Source organism: Microtus oregoni, unplaced genomic scaffold (genome assembly GCF_018167655.1).
Source record: "Microtus oregoni isolate MIOR12 unplaced genomic scaffold, Mior012 000095F_ref0000231, whole genome shotgun sequence".
Taxonomy (NCBI): Eukaryota; Metazoa; Chordata; class Mammalia; order Rodentia; family Cricetidae; genus Microtus; species Microtus oregoni.
The window spans coordinates 3,403,049-3,423,490 of NW_024544708.1; the positions used below are offsets into that span (position 1 = coordinate 3,403,049).

Genomic DNA, 20,442 nt, shown 5'->3' on the forward strand with positions numbered 1-20,442 from the left:
TGCTATTTGCTTACCACGTGGAGAAAAGATCCTACCCAGGCTGACATTCTGAAAGAATCAGGGGCCAGAGTTATTCACCTAAGCACCAGTTAGAAGCAAAATTCTACCCAAGTAACTTCCATTTTCCAAGGATAACTTATTCTACTATGTGGACTGTCTTGAAAGAATCGTACATTCAAAGGCCTGTGGTGGCCCTCTGTATCTTTAAGAGCCACATAATGCCCTTAATTTCAGCATCTCTATTACAGGAGGGAACACCACCACCACTGGAAGAGAGAATGCACTCTGAGGACCCAGCAGAGTGGGACTCTTGACAGCTGACAGATAACCAGGAGCAGGCATCAGTTCTCGTACCTACTTAGACTGTATAGCCAACAACCCAGAGAGCTTCCCAGAACTAGGGCACCTTGCCTCCACTCCTCTTCCTCAAAATGACCTTCAGAAAAAAGGAGGAAGCAAACAGCTTTTATGTGTGGAAATACCTTCCTATAAATCAGCACTATGTAGACTGTTTTACCCAGCTAATTGACTATTCATTTGAACACTGGGGTTCTTGGTACATTAATAAAAGGGCCAGACGCTGTTGTGGCCGAGTTCTCTGTTGTTGTTTTAATGTTGAAATTTTCCCACGTAAGAGAAGGGTTATTTCTTACGGAGATTGCAGGGGACCTCTCGGATTCCCTGATGAAATCTAGTACAGGAGACCTTTAGAGGGAGTTCCTCCAGGGGAGGACAGAAAGCCAGAAGGAAGAGCATGGTTACATAACAGTTACCTAAATGGAAATATTCCACACCAAGAAGCTTTCCAGATGTTGCAGGGTGGCGACAAGGGGACTGGGAGGGGCTGTGCTTACCCATTGCCCTAGGACCAGAGTAGCCAAGAGGCAACTTTATGGAAAGATTTGTTGATGGTATTGAAGAAGTAGTGCTGAGATTTTCTGGACAATACTCTCTGTCACTGATCTGAAGTAAGCCATTCTGCCAGTGTGTGGTGTTGCGCTCTCATCCTGGGAAATGGATTCCTTTCTTTTTATACACTACTAACTTTCAGAACTGTTTAGTGACTTTCAGCTCACATGGGGCAAGCTCCTGGCTCGGAGGCCTGATGGGGCCGGAAGCCCTCCCTTTGGGGAACTTTTCCATTGCAGAGAGAGGCAGGGTGAAAACACAGAGGTGCTGACCAAGAAAGCCCTCACACACTACTTGGAGCCCCCACATTCGCTGAGTTTATAAGGATGGTAGGAATTCCACTGGCTGCCAGCCAGGAGGCTTTCAGATGAACGGTACCACGAGGTCACCCTGGCAGCATGTGGGGGCGGGGTGGTGGTGGTGAAACTGTTTCAAGCCACCTTTCTCTTCAGTTACACAGACCCGTCTCTGGTCTGCATACCCAGCACTTGGCCTTGAGGTGGGGGTGGAGACACACCTGGAGTTGGATCCAGGATCAGGGGCAACCCTAGCACGTGGGATGTTGCTGCAGCCAAGCCCACACCCTCTGACTGTGTTCCTCTGCTTTGCTGCAGGAGGAGGTGGCCAAGCATCTAGAGGGCAGTTGGCTCGCTCAAGCTTCAGCCCCAGCCCTAGGGGCTAGCCCTGAACTCCACCCACCAGTTCGCCATGATCGCCACCGGTGGCCTACTGAGGATATCTGCCAGAAAGCAGGATCCCCTCCGGCCCCCCAGCCAGGTTCCTAAGCGCAAGAGGAAAGCCAAAAAGAGGCGTAAGAACGACGTGGTGGTGGTGAAAGGGAAATTAAAGCTGTGCTCCATCTCGGGGCTTATTGCCCTTTGCGGGATCCTAGTGCTGTTGGTGGGTATAGCCATGGCCGTGGTGGGTTACTGGCCAAAGGCCAACGCAGCCAACAGAGGAGGCGGCAAGCAGCTACCGCCGGTGGAGGGTAGCCATCGCTTTGGGACCACTGGCAACAACAGCAGTGGCAGCAAAAACCCAACCAAGAGCCACTCTGGGACCCCAGGGGGTGTCAACTCTAGTTCTGTGGGCGGGCCCAGGAGTTCGCCTCCTACTAGATCTGCAGCCACATCCTCTTCTTCCTCCTCCTCATCGGTGGGCTTCTTCTTCCGAATCGTCTCAGGCTACTTGCACTCAGACAAGCTCAAGGTCTTTGGGCCCCTCATCATGGGTATCGGCATCTTCCTCTTCATTTGCGCCAACGCGGTGCTCCATGAGAACAGGGACAAGAAGACCAAGATCATCAATCTGCGGGACCTCTACTCGACCGTCATCGACGTGCACAGCCTCCGCGCCAAAGATCTGGCGGCAGCAGCAGCTGCAGCCGCTGCAGCCGCAGCTTCCTCCTCCACCACCGCCCCCGGCTCTGCTCCCCCTAGGGCAGCGCCACTCAATGGCTTTCTCAGCTGCGTGCAATCTCGGGGTCTGGAGCTGAAACCTGGTAGCTGCACGGGCTCTGCAGAGGCCTTCGGGGCCACTGCAATGCTGACCAGAGGCTCATGGCCCCACCCCGCCGGGCTGGGCGGAGGCGGCGGTGTGACTCGAGGTGCAGGGTCCCCGCCGGACCTGGTTTCATCTCCGCGCTGTCCCCGGGAGCCCCCGAGCCTGGCCGAGGCAGTGTACAGTATCTACCGTGAGCGCTCCAGCGGGGCTGGCCATCGCCGGACCACAGTTGCCGCGATAGCTTCGGCCACTGCCACTGTCACCGCGGCCGCCAGTAGCAGCAGTAGTCCGGCGCCCTGCAGCCCTACCGGGAGTTGGGGTCGCCAGAGCACCACCAGTTCCCTCGTGGGCTCCTCACTGAGCGCCTTTGCACTGATGCCTTTGCCAGGGGACCAGGACAGAGATGGGGACTCGGAGGGAGCAAGCTGCAGCTGGCACAGGCCGCCCGGGGAACGAGGATCCCGGGATCTCCCGAGGGAAGAACTGGACCTGAGCCTCACTGACCTCCGGGGAGCCGAAGGCGGGGCGCGCTGGGCGTCTGGTGAACCGGAGGAGCCCGAGGGCTTGGCGACAGCATGCACCGCCAGGGGGCAGGGCGGCCGCCTGCCCAGGACCGGCAGGTACGCGGCCTGGCGGCGCCGCAGCACCAGCGGGCTCCTGGACTACCGGGCTCAACCGTCGCCGGAGCCCCCTCCCTCCCCGCACGCAGCGGACCTGGACTCCAGCCCTCGGGATACAGCCGCCACGCCCTCACTCCCTCTGTGCCCCGAGGACACGCCCCTCGTCCGTCGGGACTCCCAGGGATCTCAGTCGGATGAGCAGTCCTGCAGCAATAAGGGCTACACCCCCCTAAGGGAAGCCGACACCTCTGTGGAGTCGGTCGTGGACTTGGTGGCCCGGAAAAGGCTAGACTGTGCGGATGCCACGGATCCCGGTGCCGAGCCTAGCTCCCCGGAGCGTTCCAGTCCAGAGACAAGTAGGGCGGAGCAGCCTCGGTTTGTGCAGAGGCAGTTTACAAACAAGGAGAAACTCTTTCTGATTTCCAGGTCTCACACCCCAGGAGTAGAGGACCCGGAACTGGAAAACTCTTCTTCCACCTAGGGAGAGGGGGGCAGGAAAGGAGAGTCCCACTGGAACCCCTAAATTAACCCCAATCCATTTCCTTGTGGACAGGTCCGAGGAAACCATTCAATATCCAAAGAGCTGCAAGATGTTATCCTTGAATTGCGTTCACAAGATTCGTGTAGACAACAACTAAAAAAAAAAAGTCGTCTTTTTATGTCCGATGGTGATTGTATGTTCCATGAAAACCAGATGTATTATAAGGTCACAATTTAGTTCATTAGAAAAAATCTCTTTAATTTTCCTAGGCTCAAAATAATATATTTTTGACAATAACTCTGCACTTTACTCCAATTTTTCTTTGGCCCTTCCCCCGACTTCCCCCGCCCCTCTACTCTGCTGCTGACCTTGTCCATAGCTGCTTGTGAATAAATGACAAGCTTTTTGATTTCCCTCTTCTTGAAGAGCCTAGAAGAGTCGGTTCTCTTAGAACTGATCTCTCTAGGTGACCTCAAAGCCTAAAGCATGAACTTGGAGAGAGGGTTCCCTTGCCTTACCCTGCTCCAGGCTACAGCTGTCCAAAGGACTCTATTTTCCAAAAGGATCTTTGCATTTTGCTACCAGGGTATGTGGCGGGCGCCAGCAACTAGACTGGACTGTTAATTCCTTAACTCACAATACCAAGTCCACCATGTGTTACTGAGTATTATTACACCTGTATGGAAGGTAACATTAGTATTTAAAGTCTTTTTTTTTAAATAAAAAGTTTCCAAACAGTTAAACATAACCTTGCCTCGTTTTACCTGGGAACTCATGACTCCAGAGCACAGTCACCAGTGAACAATGTCTCTCGTAAATCCCAAGTATTCCTCTGTAGTCACCTTTCCCCCAAATGTCAGAGATGTGAGTGCACGGATCCATTTCTAGTGTGTGACTGGAAGACACAGAGAAATATGTGGCTCTTGGGAGTTTGTCTTTTAAGTAGAATGGAACCTCGAGTAAGTACTATTTTCCTACAATACTTGTAGTTAACCTCCAGGTTCATTTACAGGGGTGCCAGGTTTAGTACCCCCTCCCCATCCACCCGTTTTTCTATTTGATCTCAGTTTCAGGCTCGTGGTCTTGCATCTATGGCTCGCATAAGGCACAGCAGTGTTATTGTGTTTCAGGATTAGTTTACATTGTCAATTGTCAAGACCAGAAAACAAAAAATTTACAGTTCCCTTACGCTCCCTCTGAGGGCGATCTGAGACTCACTGCAGAAGACAGGAACACTGCTTTCCAAGAAAAGTGTCACTAGCTCGTGTTGCTCCTCACGAGTGACCAGTCATGCTGCCGTAGGTGCGTGGTTTCAGGACGGAAGGAGCTCAGTGGCATGTGCTAGCTGGGAAGCTCATAGTGCTGTAGAGATAGGCCTCCACCATCAGCTCTGTAAGAAAGGGTTAAAAGACCCACCCAGCTCTAAGGGGAACAACTGCAGAGTAGGCAGAAGAGCAGCGGTCAGAGGGCAGAGGGCAGCAGAGTTCCAGAAGACAGACTTAATTTAACACAGGGGCTACTGTCTTATTGTGACCATTGTGATGTACCTTCTACCGGCTGCAGCAGCAGATCAGGCATCGCCCCAGGCTGCTGCAATCTGGGGTAGGTATTCATCATCTGCAGAACCACAGGCAAATCTCTTAATCCCCCTAGGCCTCTGGTGAATGATGTAATCTCTGTGATCCCCTTCAGCCCTAAAAGCTTAACTTAAATTCAGAGTATTGGATTTATGCTGGATACAATCTTCGATTTGTACATACAGCGTAGCAGAGAGTGATATATTCCGTAAACTTCCACTGGTGTGACTTTCTGTAATAAAGTTTAAGTGGCATCAGTCTTCCCTCGGACTGTATGCATTCAGCTAATGGCTCACTTGGAATCTCTGGGTTAATTTATTGAACTTTTCTATACAGCAAAAGTGAATTTCTAAGGAATAAGGGACAAACAAAAGCAATAAAAGCCCCTGGTAACATTGTGTTTCCATTTTGCCTTTAGAGAGTGTGTTATTGAAAAGTTAAGTAGGGCCCTGTTTCCAGTCCTCAGGAAATGCAACATGATGATATTTAACAAACTGTGAAGTTACTCTCCCATAGCCTAACTAAAGAGGGATGAATAGAAACAAATTTTTCCCCTGCAAACCAGAAAATTCAACCTAAACAACTGACTGGAGGTATTGGTCTTTGTGGCTTGTTGGTATTGATCAGAATAAACACTTCAGTCTCTGCTGTCTCAATTTCCCTCTCTATACAGCAGGAATAAAACCGGGACCTATGTCAAAGGGATAAACAGCTGATGGAATAATCTAATCTACGTATAAAGTGCTTGTAACAGGCTTGGTGCAGAGAAGTGCTATAAAAGTTTCCTCAGTTTTATTTCTAACAGCATCCACTGCTAAGCAGACTTATTTCATGTGGGCTTCTTTTTTTATTCGCGGAATAATTTTAGGTTTAAAAACCCAGTGTGTAAATCAGTGGAGCACAGAGTGTGACTTCCAGGGCTTATATAACACCGCCTGCCTTTCTGAGGCTGTTAAATAGCAATAATAATACCATTTGACTCATAGGATTAATTATTCAAGCGAGGGCTAAATAAACTAATATGCTTTAAGGACTTAGAACCATTCTTGGCGCACAAAAAAAAAATTCAGTAAATGTTAAGCACAATTATATAAGCAAATTTCAGAAAAGTAATTAGTAGTCTAAATTTATCCCCCAGTTGTTAGGGACAACGACAGATTTATTGTATAGAAAAGTCTTAATAACGTAGGTATATTAGAAAAAAAATAGATCTTCAGAAATAAAACCTTGATCCAGGATGGAGATTTCTTGTGGCACAGGACCATGTTGTTACGTAACAGCGGATGAGTGCCCAAAACCCGTCACTGCATTTGGCCACCATTTCCTCCCTTTTTGTTTACTGAAGCAGAGCACATCCCAGGGCCATCCTCCTGAGGTCACAGACAGACCCAGGGTCAAGATCAAATGCGCATGCCACACAAGCATGTTCTCTGTCACTTTTTAGTGGGTTTCTGAAAAAGATGATTTTTGAATTTTGTTTTGTGTTTTGAGCTGAAGGCCTTAAAGCAAAAGCCTTCTTGCAATATCAGTGCAAACTAAGTATATGAACATGTGTAGTATTATATACAGTATTATTTTGCCAAGACATAAACTTTACTTTTCTCTAATTTATAAATAAGATCTTGTATTAATGGTTGTAGCATAAGGTGGATAGATTCCTCATTCATAACAAATAAAATATAAGCATAATAGTCACCGGCTTTGTTTTGTATAGAAGATATTTTATTGTATTTTTGGAGCTGCTAAAATCAAGCTATGTTTGAAGCTATGTTAAATTTTTGATTGACTATAGCTCTGAATGCGTTCCGAAACTTCCTTTTTAAGGGACTCCTTTCTGAGGGTTCTTTTTTTAATTCTTCAAAATGAAATGAGTTTCTTTAAGTGGATGTTTTCTATTATTTTTTTTTTTAGACTAAGTCTCCACAAGTTGGACAGTCAGCACAAATTCAGTCAAACACTGCTACTGTCCAAAGGGCAACAGCCAGATAAAACTCATATTTACTGGGTGACACCTGGTCACCCTGATGTCAGGAAAGCACAGAACTAGTATTAAGTTCAGCTAGGGCTGAAGTATTCCAAGAGTTGCCAAAGCCGACCGCCCTGGTGATCCAGAACCAAGTTTGAACCATCCCAGGAATCATCACCACCCTGGTGACCTGGTTACCTCCCCAGAGCCAGAGGCCCTTTGAAAGCCTCTACCATCTGAAAATACATTTGTTATTCAACATGAAGTGGCCACTCCTCCAGGTTCCTTCACTAATGCCATCCAAGCATGTGGCTTTTTGTGACAGTTCAGTGCTAAGATGGTACATTGCCTCATCAATCAGGTGTGTTGCTTTGTGTTACACTGAGCATCACCAAGCCTGTACCCGTCTGTAGCTATGCTTCTGATCCCCACAGTGTGAATCCCAGTGACGTTGAGGAGCTCAGCGGCCAGGATCAAGAGAATCAGTCAATTGCCAGGCCCTGGTGTGGAGCAAGAAGAGGATCCCAGAGAAAGATGAAGTTAGGCGAGCATCTCCAGAAATATTTTTTTCTCAAAACAAAAGCGTTTGGTGACTCTGTTTCATGGACTGAATTGTATTGTATGCAGAGACACGTTTTAGAATGAAGGCATGGAGCCTTTCTAGTCCTTAGAGAACATCCTCTCAGAAAGTGCAGAACTTGACATTTGCGTATGTTTCTCAGGGTTTAAGAAATTCAACATAATGTGTTGTTGAAATCAATCCATTTGATACTAAACATTTAATAATGTTCAGTAGTCGAAAAGAAGCTGTTGTTTTGAGGTTGACAAGCTCAAGCATCTATCTTTTAACTAACTCAACTTCAGGGGAAGAAACCCCATTTTATTTATTATTATTATTATTTATATATTATTTATCAATGCATTCAGTCAACGGAAGCAAAGGAGGTCCAAGCCCTGCTTTGTTTTGCTCCCAGCCTTGTAACTTCTCTTTGTGAGCGGGCCTCCCATTTCAGGTTGTAGAGATACAATCTTAACAGAAAAGCAAATAACCTGCCAGCCAGAGCTGCAATCCTTGGGGTTAAATGGACACATTGTTTCCAGCCCAGCTTAAATTTAACCTGAATTGCTTTGGAGGAGCTTGGTAGTGACTAGGCTATGCTCAGAGCATAGATAGGCATCAAATATAGCTCCCACCATAGGAACCCATAGGGTTATTTTTGAGACAGGCACATAACCTGTAATAATGTAAACAAATCTTTCAAAATAGTTATGTGAGCTTTTTAGTTGGGTCCTGCTTGATAGAGAGACCATACAGGTACAAAAATATGGGGAAGGAAGTGTCAGCCCGGGACCAGCTAAGGAATGCCAGGAGGCAAAGAACCATATACAGGATTCTTATAAGGCCCGTTTAGATTTCTCTTTTCCTCAGTTTTTCTACAAGAAAGACAAAGCCGTGTTCACACCTTTGCCTCTGTATCTACAGATGTAGATTAGTAGATATCCCATTGGCAAGTAGCAGAAATATATTTTAAACGTGGATTAAAGTGACCTGAACGTTAAAGCTCTCCCAGTACGCCTTCCTCACCCTCAGAGATTTAATGATTCCATGTGCAATTGACTTCTACTAATGGGGTCGAAGCAACAGTTCTCTAGGCTCCAGGAAGCCACATCCTGAAGCCATCATTATGAATAAGAAGTATTTTTGCTGAGTTACATGTTGACTTCTTAGTTGAGTTACATGTTGGCTGAAAATTACACTGGAATTAAAAAAATTTTAAATTTTGAGATGATTTTTTTTCTCAGTGCATGCATAATGTGGTAAAAACTGGGAAGGGATTTGTCACTTGCCACTGGTGTCATTCCAGCTTGACATTTTCTCAAGTGCTCTGAGACAGTGCCAAGACTGGAGACAGTATCCAAGTGGGGATGGTTTATCAGGCTACAGAGTCTAGGCAGGCTAACTGATGTATTTCTACAGATTTCTGCACCAATTTGCAACCTTGTACATGTCAGAGAAAAGGATACATTCTGTTAATAGCAAAACTGCATTGTTATCCCCCCACACACACACATGTATTCTTAGCAAAATGAAAACTTATTTATAACCCAAACATCCTTCTGCAAATGAATCTTCTTTGTGGCGCAGCAGAAAACTATGCCTTTCGATCTCTAAAGAGCCAGTAATGTTGGGATAGCCATCGGAAACAGATTTGGGCAGAACAATGCAGTTAAAAACACAGCTCAATATTTTGTTTACCTGAGAGCTGCAGGAAGACTTGCGAGCAAAAAATTATTCTCAGCACAGATTTTGCTACTGCAAGAAAAAGTGTCAGGTTGCTTGTATGAATTCTCCACATAATTGCTTGGTTCTTTACAGTCTTTCTACTGCATAAACAGACTAGCACAACTGTAAGCCGCATTTATCCTTTTTTCTAATCCACGAATGTGAGAATTGTGAAAGCACTCCCCATTTCAGATAAAACTGAACAGATATTATCAACCGAACCTTTCCTGTCAGAGTCACTAATAGCACTTTTCTAGGGCTATAGTTATTGGTCAGAGGTTTAAAACTTGGAAATACTGAAGATGGAGTGCCGAAATCAATCATGGCCCCATCAGTGATGTCAGTGAACAAACAGAATCACTGCGGCAAGCGAAGAAACGAGAGGAACTGATCCAATGGCTAAAATGCTAATCCCCCTGCTTATGTAACCCCACAGCTCCAAGTGTTGGGAGCACTAAATATGACTTGAGTGTGTTTATTGGATTGAGCTGTTTCTTCCATTTATATTTTTAATTTCATTTCAGCTTCATGCCTGAGAACAACACTTGATTTATGAATCTTGTCCAGAATGAATTTTTTGTTAGAAAAAAAAAAGAGAAAGAGCATTATATTACTAATAATAAGCTAAAAGAGACCAAAGAGTAATTTGGGAAAGTTGGTAATAATATGGGAATTTTTATCTCCCCAATTTTTACATATCCCCACACAGAGAATAAATTGACTGGCTGCTTCTTGTCTGCGGATGAAGACCCAGAACACAACCAGAGTTCACGGCCTGCCTTTTTCACTTCTCCTCCCTGTGGGTGCAGACATGAGCAACTTCCTTCTGTTTATACCATACCCTCTGACTAAGTCAGAGGTGTGGAGATCAATGCTCCCCACTGCCTGAAACAAAAGTCACCCTTGATTAAGTCAGTGGCCCTTACACCTAATACTTGGCAAAGAAATTGAATAGAGCATCTGGCTAGCCTGTAAGAATGAATCATCAAATCATAGTTTTTTTTAAAAAAAAAAACTGAAATGAAATAATTAGGAAAAGAGCTCACTTCAGGTACGGCTAGAGCCCCGAGTCACAACAGTGCCAGCTGACATGAGGCAACCTTTGAGCCCAGCACCATTTTAGGAAATTGTTTAGTGGCTGTGTACAGTGTGACATGTCTCAAAACCTGTTAATTAAACTGGCTTCCATAATGAGTTGAGATGTATAATTTACGTAGCCATCCTCCCACAGCCATTTGGAAAGAGATCGTAAATCCCAGTGGTGAGCGTCTCTCTTGCATGATAAGCTATGGAGGGCTGAATAAGCCTCCTTTTCCCAACATTGACGTGAGGAGACCTCGGGGCTGCCTCACTCTACGCCAAGCTCAGCATCAAGAAAGATTTGTACTCTCGCTGGCATCTTTCAGCACATAAATCCATGAACGAGAACAGACAACACAACTTGGAGCTGGATCTCAGAGTGAGTCTGAACCTATACCCACTTCTTGCCATCCTGAAAAAACTGCTGAAGGAGAGAATGGCTGAGACGCGCCACGGCGTGGACCACAATCCTGAACATGCACCGGAATGTCGAACACTGACGGGTGTCAGGTGCTGAGGGTTAGGCCTTGGCCTAGAATGGTAGACCTCAGAACCAAGCTGCTGAAACCAGCAGAAGCACTCACAGAATGTTGAGTAGCAAGCGTCATGCTTGCGTGGCCCTGTTCATGGGTGCACGCTGCGTGTGGCAGGAAATGGGCCACTGGAGTGTGAAGCATGCCTTGAGTTCTGAGGGGAAAGATACTTCAGAGACAAAATCGCACAGTGTCGTGATGAAAGCCTTGCTTCAAGCAGCTAATAGGATTGGCAGGGTTTATATGCCATAGATAGCAACCTGAAGGAAATCGATGCATACCAAAACATAAAATTGGATCTTTGAGTCACAGTCCAGGCTTGGGAGTATACTTGACTTTGTGTGTGCTACCAAAACACACACACAGAAGGTTTGGCAACAAATTCAATAGCTCATATCAATGAATCACTTTCATATCAAATGGCTTATATTTTTCATTAGACCTATATCATGGTCATAAATGAAAACCCACATATTTCGGGGGGAGGGGGGAGTCCTGGAAGTGAAGGTACTAAACAAATGTCAAAGTCATAAGCACTGAAATTGATTTCAACTTCATTTGCATAATTAAACTTAAACAAAATAGGAATAACTCATTATGTAACTAAGGTCCTCAGTTTGAATTACAGGGCTTCTCCCTTAGTCAGGAAACCCAGAGATGGCCACATGATTTCCAAAGGGGTTAGATTTGTTCTGAGGACCACTGACTTTGGTTAATTTGTTGTTTGTTTACTTTTTGTGACAAGGCCTCACTTTTGGGATAAAGCCCAGGCCAGCCTCAAAAAGCAACCTGCCCCAGCTTTCCACATACTGGAATTGCAGATACGATCTGCCATGTTCATGTTCAGACATGACACTCCATGTTCAGACATGACCCACCATGTTCAGACATGACCCACCATGTTCAGACATGACCCTCCATACTCAGACATGACCCACCATGCTGAGACATGACCCACCATGTTGAGACATGACCCTCCATGCTCAGACATGACCCGCCATGCTCAGACATGACCCTCCATGCTCAGACATGACCCGCCATGTTCAGACATGACCCTCCATGCTCAGACATGACCCGCCATGCTCAGACATGACCCGCCATGTTCAGACATGACCCTCCATGCTCAGACATGACCCGCCATGCTCAGACATGACCCACCATGTTGAGGCATGACCCTCCATGTTCAGACATGACCCACCATGCTCAGATGTGATCCACCAAGCTGGGGCATTTTTTTTTTTTGACTTTTGAGACAGGGTTTCTCTGTAGCTTTTGGTTCCTGTCCTGGAACTAGCTCTTCTAGACCAGGCTGGCCTCGAACTCACAGAGATCCGCCTGCCTCTGTCTCCTGAGTGCTGGGATTAAAGGCGTGCGCCACCACCGCCCGGCGAGCTGGGGCATTCTTAAGAGGGTGTTTGCCACAGTATGTGAAGATCTCTTCTCAGAGTGGTACCAGATGTTCACATACCTAGAATTAACTAGATTCCTCCTGGCTTGGTGTTCACTGAGCTAGTCTCTATGTTTCCCTGGGACAGCCCAAGCAAGCATAACCCTGCCCAGAAGATTCTGAACTTAGCTACAGCCACACAGGCTGCCCCATGCTGAACTGTCATTTAAATGCATCCTGAGTTTTCGTGTCCATTCTGGCTTTCTTTAGCTGCAGTAAAGGATTCAAGCCGAAGTCTGTTGGCATAGAAGTGTTGGGAATTTCACCGCTGGGAAAGAACAAGCAGGCAAATTTAGTTTAAAAACCATCTACCTTGTTTGATCTTTCTGAGCAGCTGCACTGATTACTAACCAATCTTCTTCACTGTATGTTGGGCTACAAAGGTCCCGGTAAGTTATTCAAAAGCGTATTATTAAGTTGAGGACTATTTAAAATAAATCCATGCCTCATTTTTAGACTGATTTCTGTAAAACCACTCTCATATGCTTTTATCCCTAAATGACTCATATATATTTAGTTGTTTTATTTTATTTTTGATGTTTAGCAGCATTTGTTGAAAATTTCAGATTTCCCTGCCTCTCTCTCTCCCCCTACTGGTGAGCAGGTGTAAGCACAGCTTAATAGAAAAAAAAAAACGGTTCAATGTGTTGTGAGCTACCCCCATTTTTTTTCTGCCCAAATGAGATTTAAATAATACAGTGTGCTTCCTGTTCCCATTATTGCTAGCAACAGAAAATTCTTTCTGGAGTTTGTTGTGAAGCGATGCTCCCATCCTGGGAGCGTGGACAGATGTTCATAGGGTCATGCTTATCTGGCTTTCTTTTACATCTCCAGACCATCATCTAGGGATGGTGCTGCCCACAGTGGACTGGACAGTTCTGCATCAATTGACAACCAAGTCCCCCACAGCCATGCAATACCTGTGAAGGCCAGTCTGATCTGGGTAGTTCCTCAAATGAAACAGTTTTTTTTTTTTCTCAGATGACTGTAGGCTATGTTAAATTGATCCTTAAAGCTGAGTAGGACAGTTGCTCAAGAAAACACTAGGAATTCCAAGACAGAAAATTTCACAGCACAGTAGGACCTTGAGCGGTTGTGAGAGCCACTGTGAAGGAGAAGATCCAGGAAGCCATTAGGCATCTGAGGGATGACATTCTCTTCATAAGCTAAACCAGTGCTGACCTCACCATGAGAAGCCAACGGAAGCCTCGGGTGTAAAGAAGGATGTAGCATGGGATGACATTCTCTTCATAAGCTAAACCAGTGCTGACCTCACCATGAGAAGCCAACGGAAGCCGCGGGTGTAAAGAAGGATGTAGCATGGGATGACATTCTCTTCATAAGCTAAACCAGTGCTGACCTCACCATGAGAAGCCAACGGAAGCCGCGGGTGTAAAGAAGGATGTAGCATGGGATGACATTCTCTTCATAAGCTAAACCAGTGCTGACCTCACCATGAGAAGCCAACGGAAGCCGCGGGTGTAAAGAAGGATGTAGCATGGGATGACATTCTCTTCATAAGCTAAACCAGTGCTGACCTCACCATGAGAAGCCAACGGAAGCCGCGGGTGTAAAGAAGGATGTAGCATGGGATGACATTCTCTTCATAAGCTAAACCAGTGCTGACCTCACCATGAGAAGCCAACGGAAGCCGCGGGTGTAAAGAAGGATGTAGCAATCTGTAGAGCTCTCATCCCCACAGGTCAGCCCTGAGTGTGCAGTGGGAGGTCTGGGGCCACTGTTGGCTCATGGGGTCACGCGTCAGAAAAGTGGCAGCTGTGGAGAGGACGTCAAAGCGAAGCCAGTCCCACTGCACCTCAGAATCAGAGGACCCTCATCACAGCCAGTGACCTCCCCAACTTGGCTTCTGCCCTCTGCAAACTCTAACTCGGAGTCTTCCGGATCCAAATCTTCTGAGAAAATAAGTCCAGCTTAACCAAAGTGACATACTTTGAACACAAACAATCAAACAAACAAACAAACAAACAAAAAAAAACCAAGAGTTCATCTGTTGCCATCTTGGCACCTACACGCACCTCTTTAAGCACACCTAATGTCCACAGGCAGCTATAACAGCATCGTGTTCCGCAGGACAGAGCTCTCACATGGGAGATTTGACGTCACTGTGCAAAGAGAAAAGACAGCACACTCTTGATGGATGTGCACAGCTGGGTCCCATTCCTTCCTCTGCTCGACGAGGAGTGAAACACACAGAAAAAAAAAGAGACTCCATATTCCCTATTCCCTTCTCTCTAGCAGGTTCACAGTTTCTCTGGTGGGTAACTTAAGCCTTGCTCTTCAAGGGTATATACCAGAAGTCTTCTTGTTTATATTTACTTTTTCATTACAGAGCTTTGAAATTACTCTCGCTATGTAGTAGCAAAATGATTCCCCTAGCAGTGAGAATCGAGCAGTTCTATGGTAGCTTTACTTGGCCTGAATGGTCAATCCACAAGGCCAACAGCTATCTCTACCTCCACACCAGCCCTCTGTGCCTTGGTAGGAACATGCCAGCGCTGTTCATTTGAAAGCCAATTGCTTCTGACTAAAGGGATAAAAGAAACACATTTTTCTAGTCAACAGATTGCTTAGGTGTATAAGCTTTCAGGAGGACTCAGAGCCCCGAACTGTAGCTACCACTAGAGAAATTTACACTAGTAAGTCATTAAGGAAAACAGGATGAGGAGCCACCTTTTGGTTATTGGATACCAGTGCTGGCCGTAGGATAAAGATCGACATACACTAGAATGTGCCGTTTCCAGACCACACTGCCTCAGCTTGCACAGTGTGGCCCGGCAGCTACTGTTCCACTTTACACAAAAAGTCCAGCCCACGGTGCTATCAGGCTAGCTGTTTGGATGATAGAAACCGGTGAATTTTATAAACACGAGCCCACTGGAAAACCACACTGGTTGGAAGTTATTTCTTCTGGTAGGACCATAATTATATGGAGCCCCATGCTGTTGAAAATACATTTTGAAGTCCCCAGGTGGTGGTTTTGTTTCAGGCAAGGAGGACAGACCTGCAAGCAGAGTAAAAACAGAGCCATCCTGTGTCACCGCGGACTGCAGGTTCAGACTATGCCTGGGTCATTGGGAAAGGGGCGTGGCTGTGGACAAGCAATGACTGCAACTTAGAAACTGAGTCTTCCTTGCCCACGTGGAAATGTGTTCCTTTTCTGGGGCTACTCCTTAGTAGGACTTCGTACGGCGCACACATGTCTTTACCTTCTTCTGCGCTCACACCAGCGGGGCTGTTCCCAAACCTCTTTCTCCCTCAAGATATTGTCACCAGTTGGCAGGAGCGTGGATTCCACATGCCCGGCTTATGCTGAATAAAATGTGGTGGGGACAACACCAGGCAGCTCTCATTGCAGACAGAGAGAACAAGTCTCTTCTTTCTGTTTGAAGTCCTGCCACGCTAGATTTCCCTTCATCTGTACCTCTCAGCTCACCTCGGAGTCACAAAGTCTTTCCGTCTCCCCAAGCTTTTGATTGGTACCGGTGTGTTGTTCAGAATGAGGCCAGAGTTTTTCTGAGTCGTTAACGTGGTCATAGAAACCTTATGCAGGTGTGACAATGTAGTTGGTGCTGTCAACTAAGAGAAAATAGCTTTTGACTAAAGTCCTAGGAAAACATATTTGTCAATAGCTGTAGGAAGAAATGGCTGCCAGGTTGTCTAGCACCAACCTTTTCATATATATATATATTTGTGTTGCATTTTCTGGTAGTAATTATAAAGTGAGAAGAAGTCCATATTTTTCCAGAATAATCTGGAAGGCAGTGGTAAGAACTTTTTGTTGTTAACCATAATGCACCTAATCAAAGGATAGTTTAAATTCACCAATTTAAAAACCATCCCTTAGTATTTTAAAAAAACTTAAAAAGCATTTAGATAATCTATAAGCAAGAAGGGATTGGATACAGACCTAAACAGAGAACACTCAACAGAGGACTCTAAAATGGCCGAAAGACACTTAAGGAAATGTTCAACATCCTTAGTCGTCAGAGAAATGCAAATCAAAACAACTCTGAGATTCCATCTTACACCTGTAATAATGGCCAAGATCAAAACACTGATGACAACTTATGCTGGGGAGGTTGTGGGGTAAAGGGAACACTCCTGCATTGCTGGTGAGAGTGTAAACTTTGGATTTCAGTATGGCGATTTCTCAGAAAATTAAGAAACAACCTATTTCAAGACCCAACAATATCACTTTTGCTATATACCCAAAGAATACTCAATCATACCACGAGGATGTATGTCTAACTATATTAATAGCTGTTGGGACTAGTCCTGGCCTTCAGCTGCTCTTCCCTCCTAGAACCTGCTAATTGAAGTTACTAGAAGCTGTGCCTAGTTAGAGGATCAGAGGATGGGATTGTCACCTGTTGGCCATTGACTGCGGTGTATTTAAGCCTACATGGCGCTAATAAAGGGGGGCTTTGGTACCAGTGATTAAAGGTCTGCATGTCCGTCTGTCTCTGCATCTGTGTATTCTCAACCTCCAGCCCCTTGCCCGAAGCTCGCGAACTGGGGTCTAGCGCATAGAGCACAGACCGGGGCCGTGGTACACGGCAAATAGCAGCATTATTTTTCATATGCAGAACCTGAAGACAACCTAAATATCCCAAGATCGAAGCATGGATAAGGAACATGTGGTACATTTACACAGTGGAGTACCACACAGCAGAAAACAACAACAACAAAAAAAAACAAAAAAACAAAAAACGACATCTTGAAATTTGCGAGCAAATGGATGGAGCTAGAAAACATCATATTGAGTGAGGTAACTCAGGCCCAGAAAGACAAATATCATATATACTCACTCATAAGAGGCTTTCAGACATAAAATAAAGAAAAATGAGCCTACAATTCACAACCCCAGAGAACCTAAACAACAAAGAGGACCCTAAGAGAGACATACATGGATCTAATCTACATGGGAAGCAGGAAAAAAAACAAGATTTCCTGGGTAAATTGGGAGCGTAGGGATCATGGGAGAGGGTAGAAGTGGAAAGGGGAGGAACGGAGGAGCAGAGAAAAATATAAAGCTCAATGAAACACTAAAAAAAGAATTACATAGTAGCCAGGTCTGGTGAAACAGGCCTACACCCTCATATACTTCGGAGGCTGAGAATGGCAAGTTCATGCCCTGCCTTGACTACAGAGTAGCCAAGGCCAACACAGGAAACTTCGGGAGCCCCTATCACAAAATGAGAGCGTAAAATAGGCTGTGAATATAATTCAATGGCAAAGCGTTTGCTTACCGTTTGTCAGGTCTAAGTTTAGCCCTCGGTACTGAAAAAAAAAAATTCACAGCGAGGAAGGTGTGATCTGTTCTCAGACAGAAGCTGCAAATACTAGATGAAATTATTTCCAAGTATCTAATATATTTGACAACTTTCTTTCTTTGTGACGTCATCACACAGATAGAGAACAAATTCAGTTACAGAGAGGCAGGGCATCCCCTTGCTTTTTGTCAGCTGAAGAGTTCGGAACAAGAACATAGAGCATCCTAGTGTGAAGAGGCAAACAGTTGGGGCTGGTGTAGAATCACAGGAAGCAAGTAACTCCTTGTCTTACCCTCCCCAGACTTTGTTCTGAGTTAATATAAAGGGGGGTTCTTTTCTTTGACTTATTAACATGACCATTTAAAAATATCTGCTTCTATTAGCATTACCGATAATAGTCAAAAGGTAGGTATCAAAGCATCTGTAGATGGATGGTGGATATAGTGATATTTTGTTTGTGTTTTAACAAATAAAGCTTGCCTGAAGATCAGAGTGCGGAGCTAAGCCACTAGAAGCCAGGCGGTGGTGGCTCACACCTTTAATACCAGGACTCGACTCAGGAGACAGGCAGGTGTATCTCTGTGAGTTCAAGGCCACCCTGGGCTACAGGAGATTCCATCTGTCTAAAAGAGAAACAGAACTCACACAAAGATGATCCCAGCACTTGGGATCCCATGCCAGCACTAGGGAGGTGGAGACAGGAGTGATATGGTTGGACAGAGAGGAATATAAGGCGGGAGGAGACGGGAGCTTGGATGTAGTCTGAGGTTGCGGAGAGACAGCATTCAGCATTCAGTCTGAGGACAGTACCGTCATTTCGGTCTGAGGATTCGGTAGAGGTAAAAGGTCTCTCTAGTGGGCGGCCATTCTGCTTCTTTGACCTCTCAACTTTCACCCCTATATTTGACTCTGGGTTTTTATTATTAAGAACAATTAGAATTTGAGCTACAGATGGATGAACAAAATGTGTATGCCTATGACAGCATATAATTCAATCTTAAAGAAGGAAGTGAGGATGCTTGAGAGACGTCTCAGTAGTTAAGAGTACTGACTGCTCTTTCAGAGGACCCGGGTTCAATTGCACCCACATGGCGGCTCACAATTGTCTGTAACTCCAGTTCCAAGGATCTGACACCCTCACACAGACATATATGGAGGCAAAACGTTAATTCACATAAAATAAAAAAAAAATATTTAAAAAAAAGAAGAAGAAAGGAAGTTTGGTCTGGGCTACTTGGGTAGACTTGAGGATGTGCTGAGTGAAATCGACCAGTCATGAAAGGACAAGTACTGTGTTTCTTTGTGTCTGTGGTGTGATTAGACCAAGCACATTCACAAGAGCAGGGAGTAGATTAGGGGTGAATGCCAGCTGGGGGAGATAGAATGAGAAATTGTAGTAAAATAGGTTCTGAATTTTAGCTGAGGATGTTGACAATGCTTTCGAGAAGGAAGGTGTGCGGGTTGGGCAGATATCCTTAGTGTCACAGAGCTGTTAATGCAGTAAACTCTATGCTAGGCATGTTTCGCCTCAATTTTAAGAATAACCGAAAGCCTGCTAGGCCAAAGGATCTTTGGAATGAATTAAGCCAGATGTACCCTATAAACACCTGAGCCCTAGGTATGGTAGTCAGGATTGAATGAGCAAAAACGAAGGCTGTCAATCTACAGCAGTGGCCACTGACCCCAGGTGAGCACCTGAACTTGGGTGACAAGATGGAGTAGTGTTTTTTATGCATCAGAGATTATCCACAGACTCTCAGAGAATAAAATGAGTAACGAGTGTGATATTGGAAATACCACCAGACAGAGTTCCTGAAGCGTATGCCTTATAAACACCCTCAGCGGCAGCCTCGGGTTCCACAGTGGCCACAGTTGGTTTGATTTCTCAATTGTAGATTTTCAGTTAAGGGGTGAACACCCAACACGAGTTTCCCAGAGAGAGATCTCTCTGTCAAAGTTTTAGTACGAGGGAAGGGAGAGCCGGCACCCAGGAGTCTTCAATATCAAGTCATGTGGTCAAGCGCAGTCTCCGAAGGCAAGGTCCCAGCGTCTTTGTGCAGAAGAACCAGAAGCTCCTCATGTTTCCGGTTTCTATGATGCTAAGCCTGAGTTAGTCATTGTTGTCAGACAAAACAGGACTACTCCTGCTCCTTGCCTCTTTGATTTTGCCCTACTTTGCTTTTGCTTATTAGTGAAGAAACATTAAAATACATATACCTGAAAAGCCTTAGGCCAGTGATGGGGACACAGGAACTCCTTGCTGTGTATTTTTGAGGCATGACCCTCTTCTTCACACTGCCCCTGATTTCCAGGAGAGGGAGAGAGAAGAAAGATCTAGACCATCACTCTTCTCAACACCTAGTTAACACAAACTTCTTGACAAGTTGATTCTACTCTTTCGCATTAAAGACTCTCTCAATTGACCGAGAAAAAGAAATCTTTGAACATTATAATCAATTGTCACTCAACTAGAAACTGATATAATGAAGCTCTTCCAAAGCTCAGTGCTTTGAGAGGTCCTTTCTGTTTCACTGTGGTGAGATTTGACTCTTGGAGGCAGTTCTTTGTCTCGGGGCTCCCTGGAAGGTCGACACTTCTAAGTGGAAGAACACGTGCATTGATTGATGGTCATTATTTCAGACCACTGTAATACACGAACATCCTTTTCCTTCAAGGGTTTTCAGGGGTATTCTTATACATAAAGACAAAGGAAAGAGTTAATAATACGTAGATGCTGTAGCCAAGCCA

At 45.4% G+C, this 20,442-nt stretch overlaps 1 protein-coding gene across 3 annotated transcripts in view; it reads left to right on the forward strand.

The window, feature by feature from the left end:
* The window catches only part of LOC121442787 (transmembrane protein 200C-like), a 186,897-nt gene extending 180,066 nt beyond the window's left edge, over positions 1-6,831 (forward strand). For all 3 annotated transcript variants that reach the window (XM_041644401.1, XM_041644402.1, XM_041644400.1), the window contains one exon: positions 1,524-6,831. In XM_041644401.1, the coding sequence (XP_041500335.1) occupies positions 1,618-3,513 (1,896 nt within the window). In that variant the 5' untranslated portion in view covers positions 1,524-1,617 and the 3' untranslated portion in view covers positions 3,514-6,831. The remainder of the gene's footprint in view (positions 1-1,523) is intronic.
* The last annotated feature ends 13,611 nt before the right edge of the window (positions 6,832-20,442 follow it).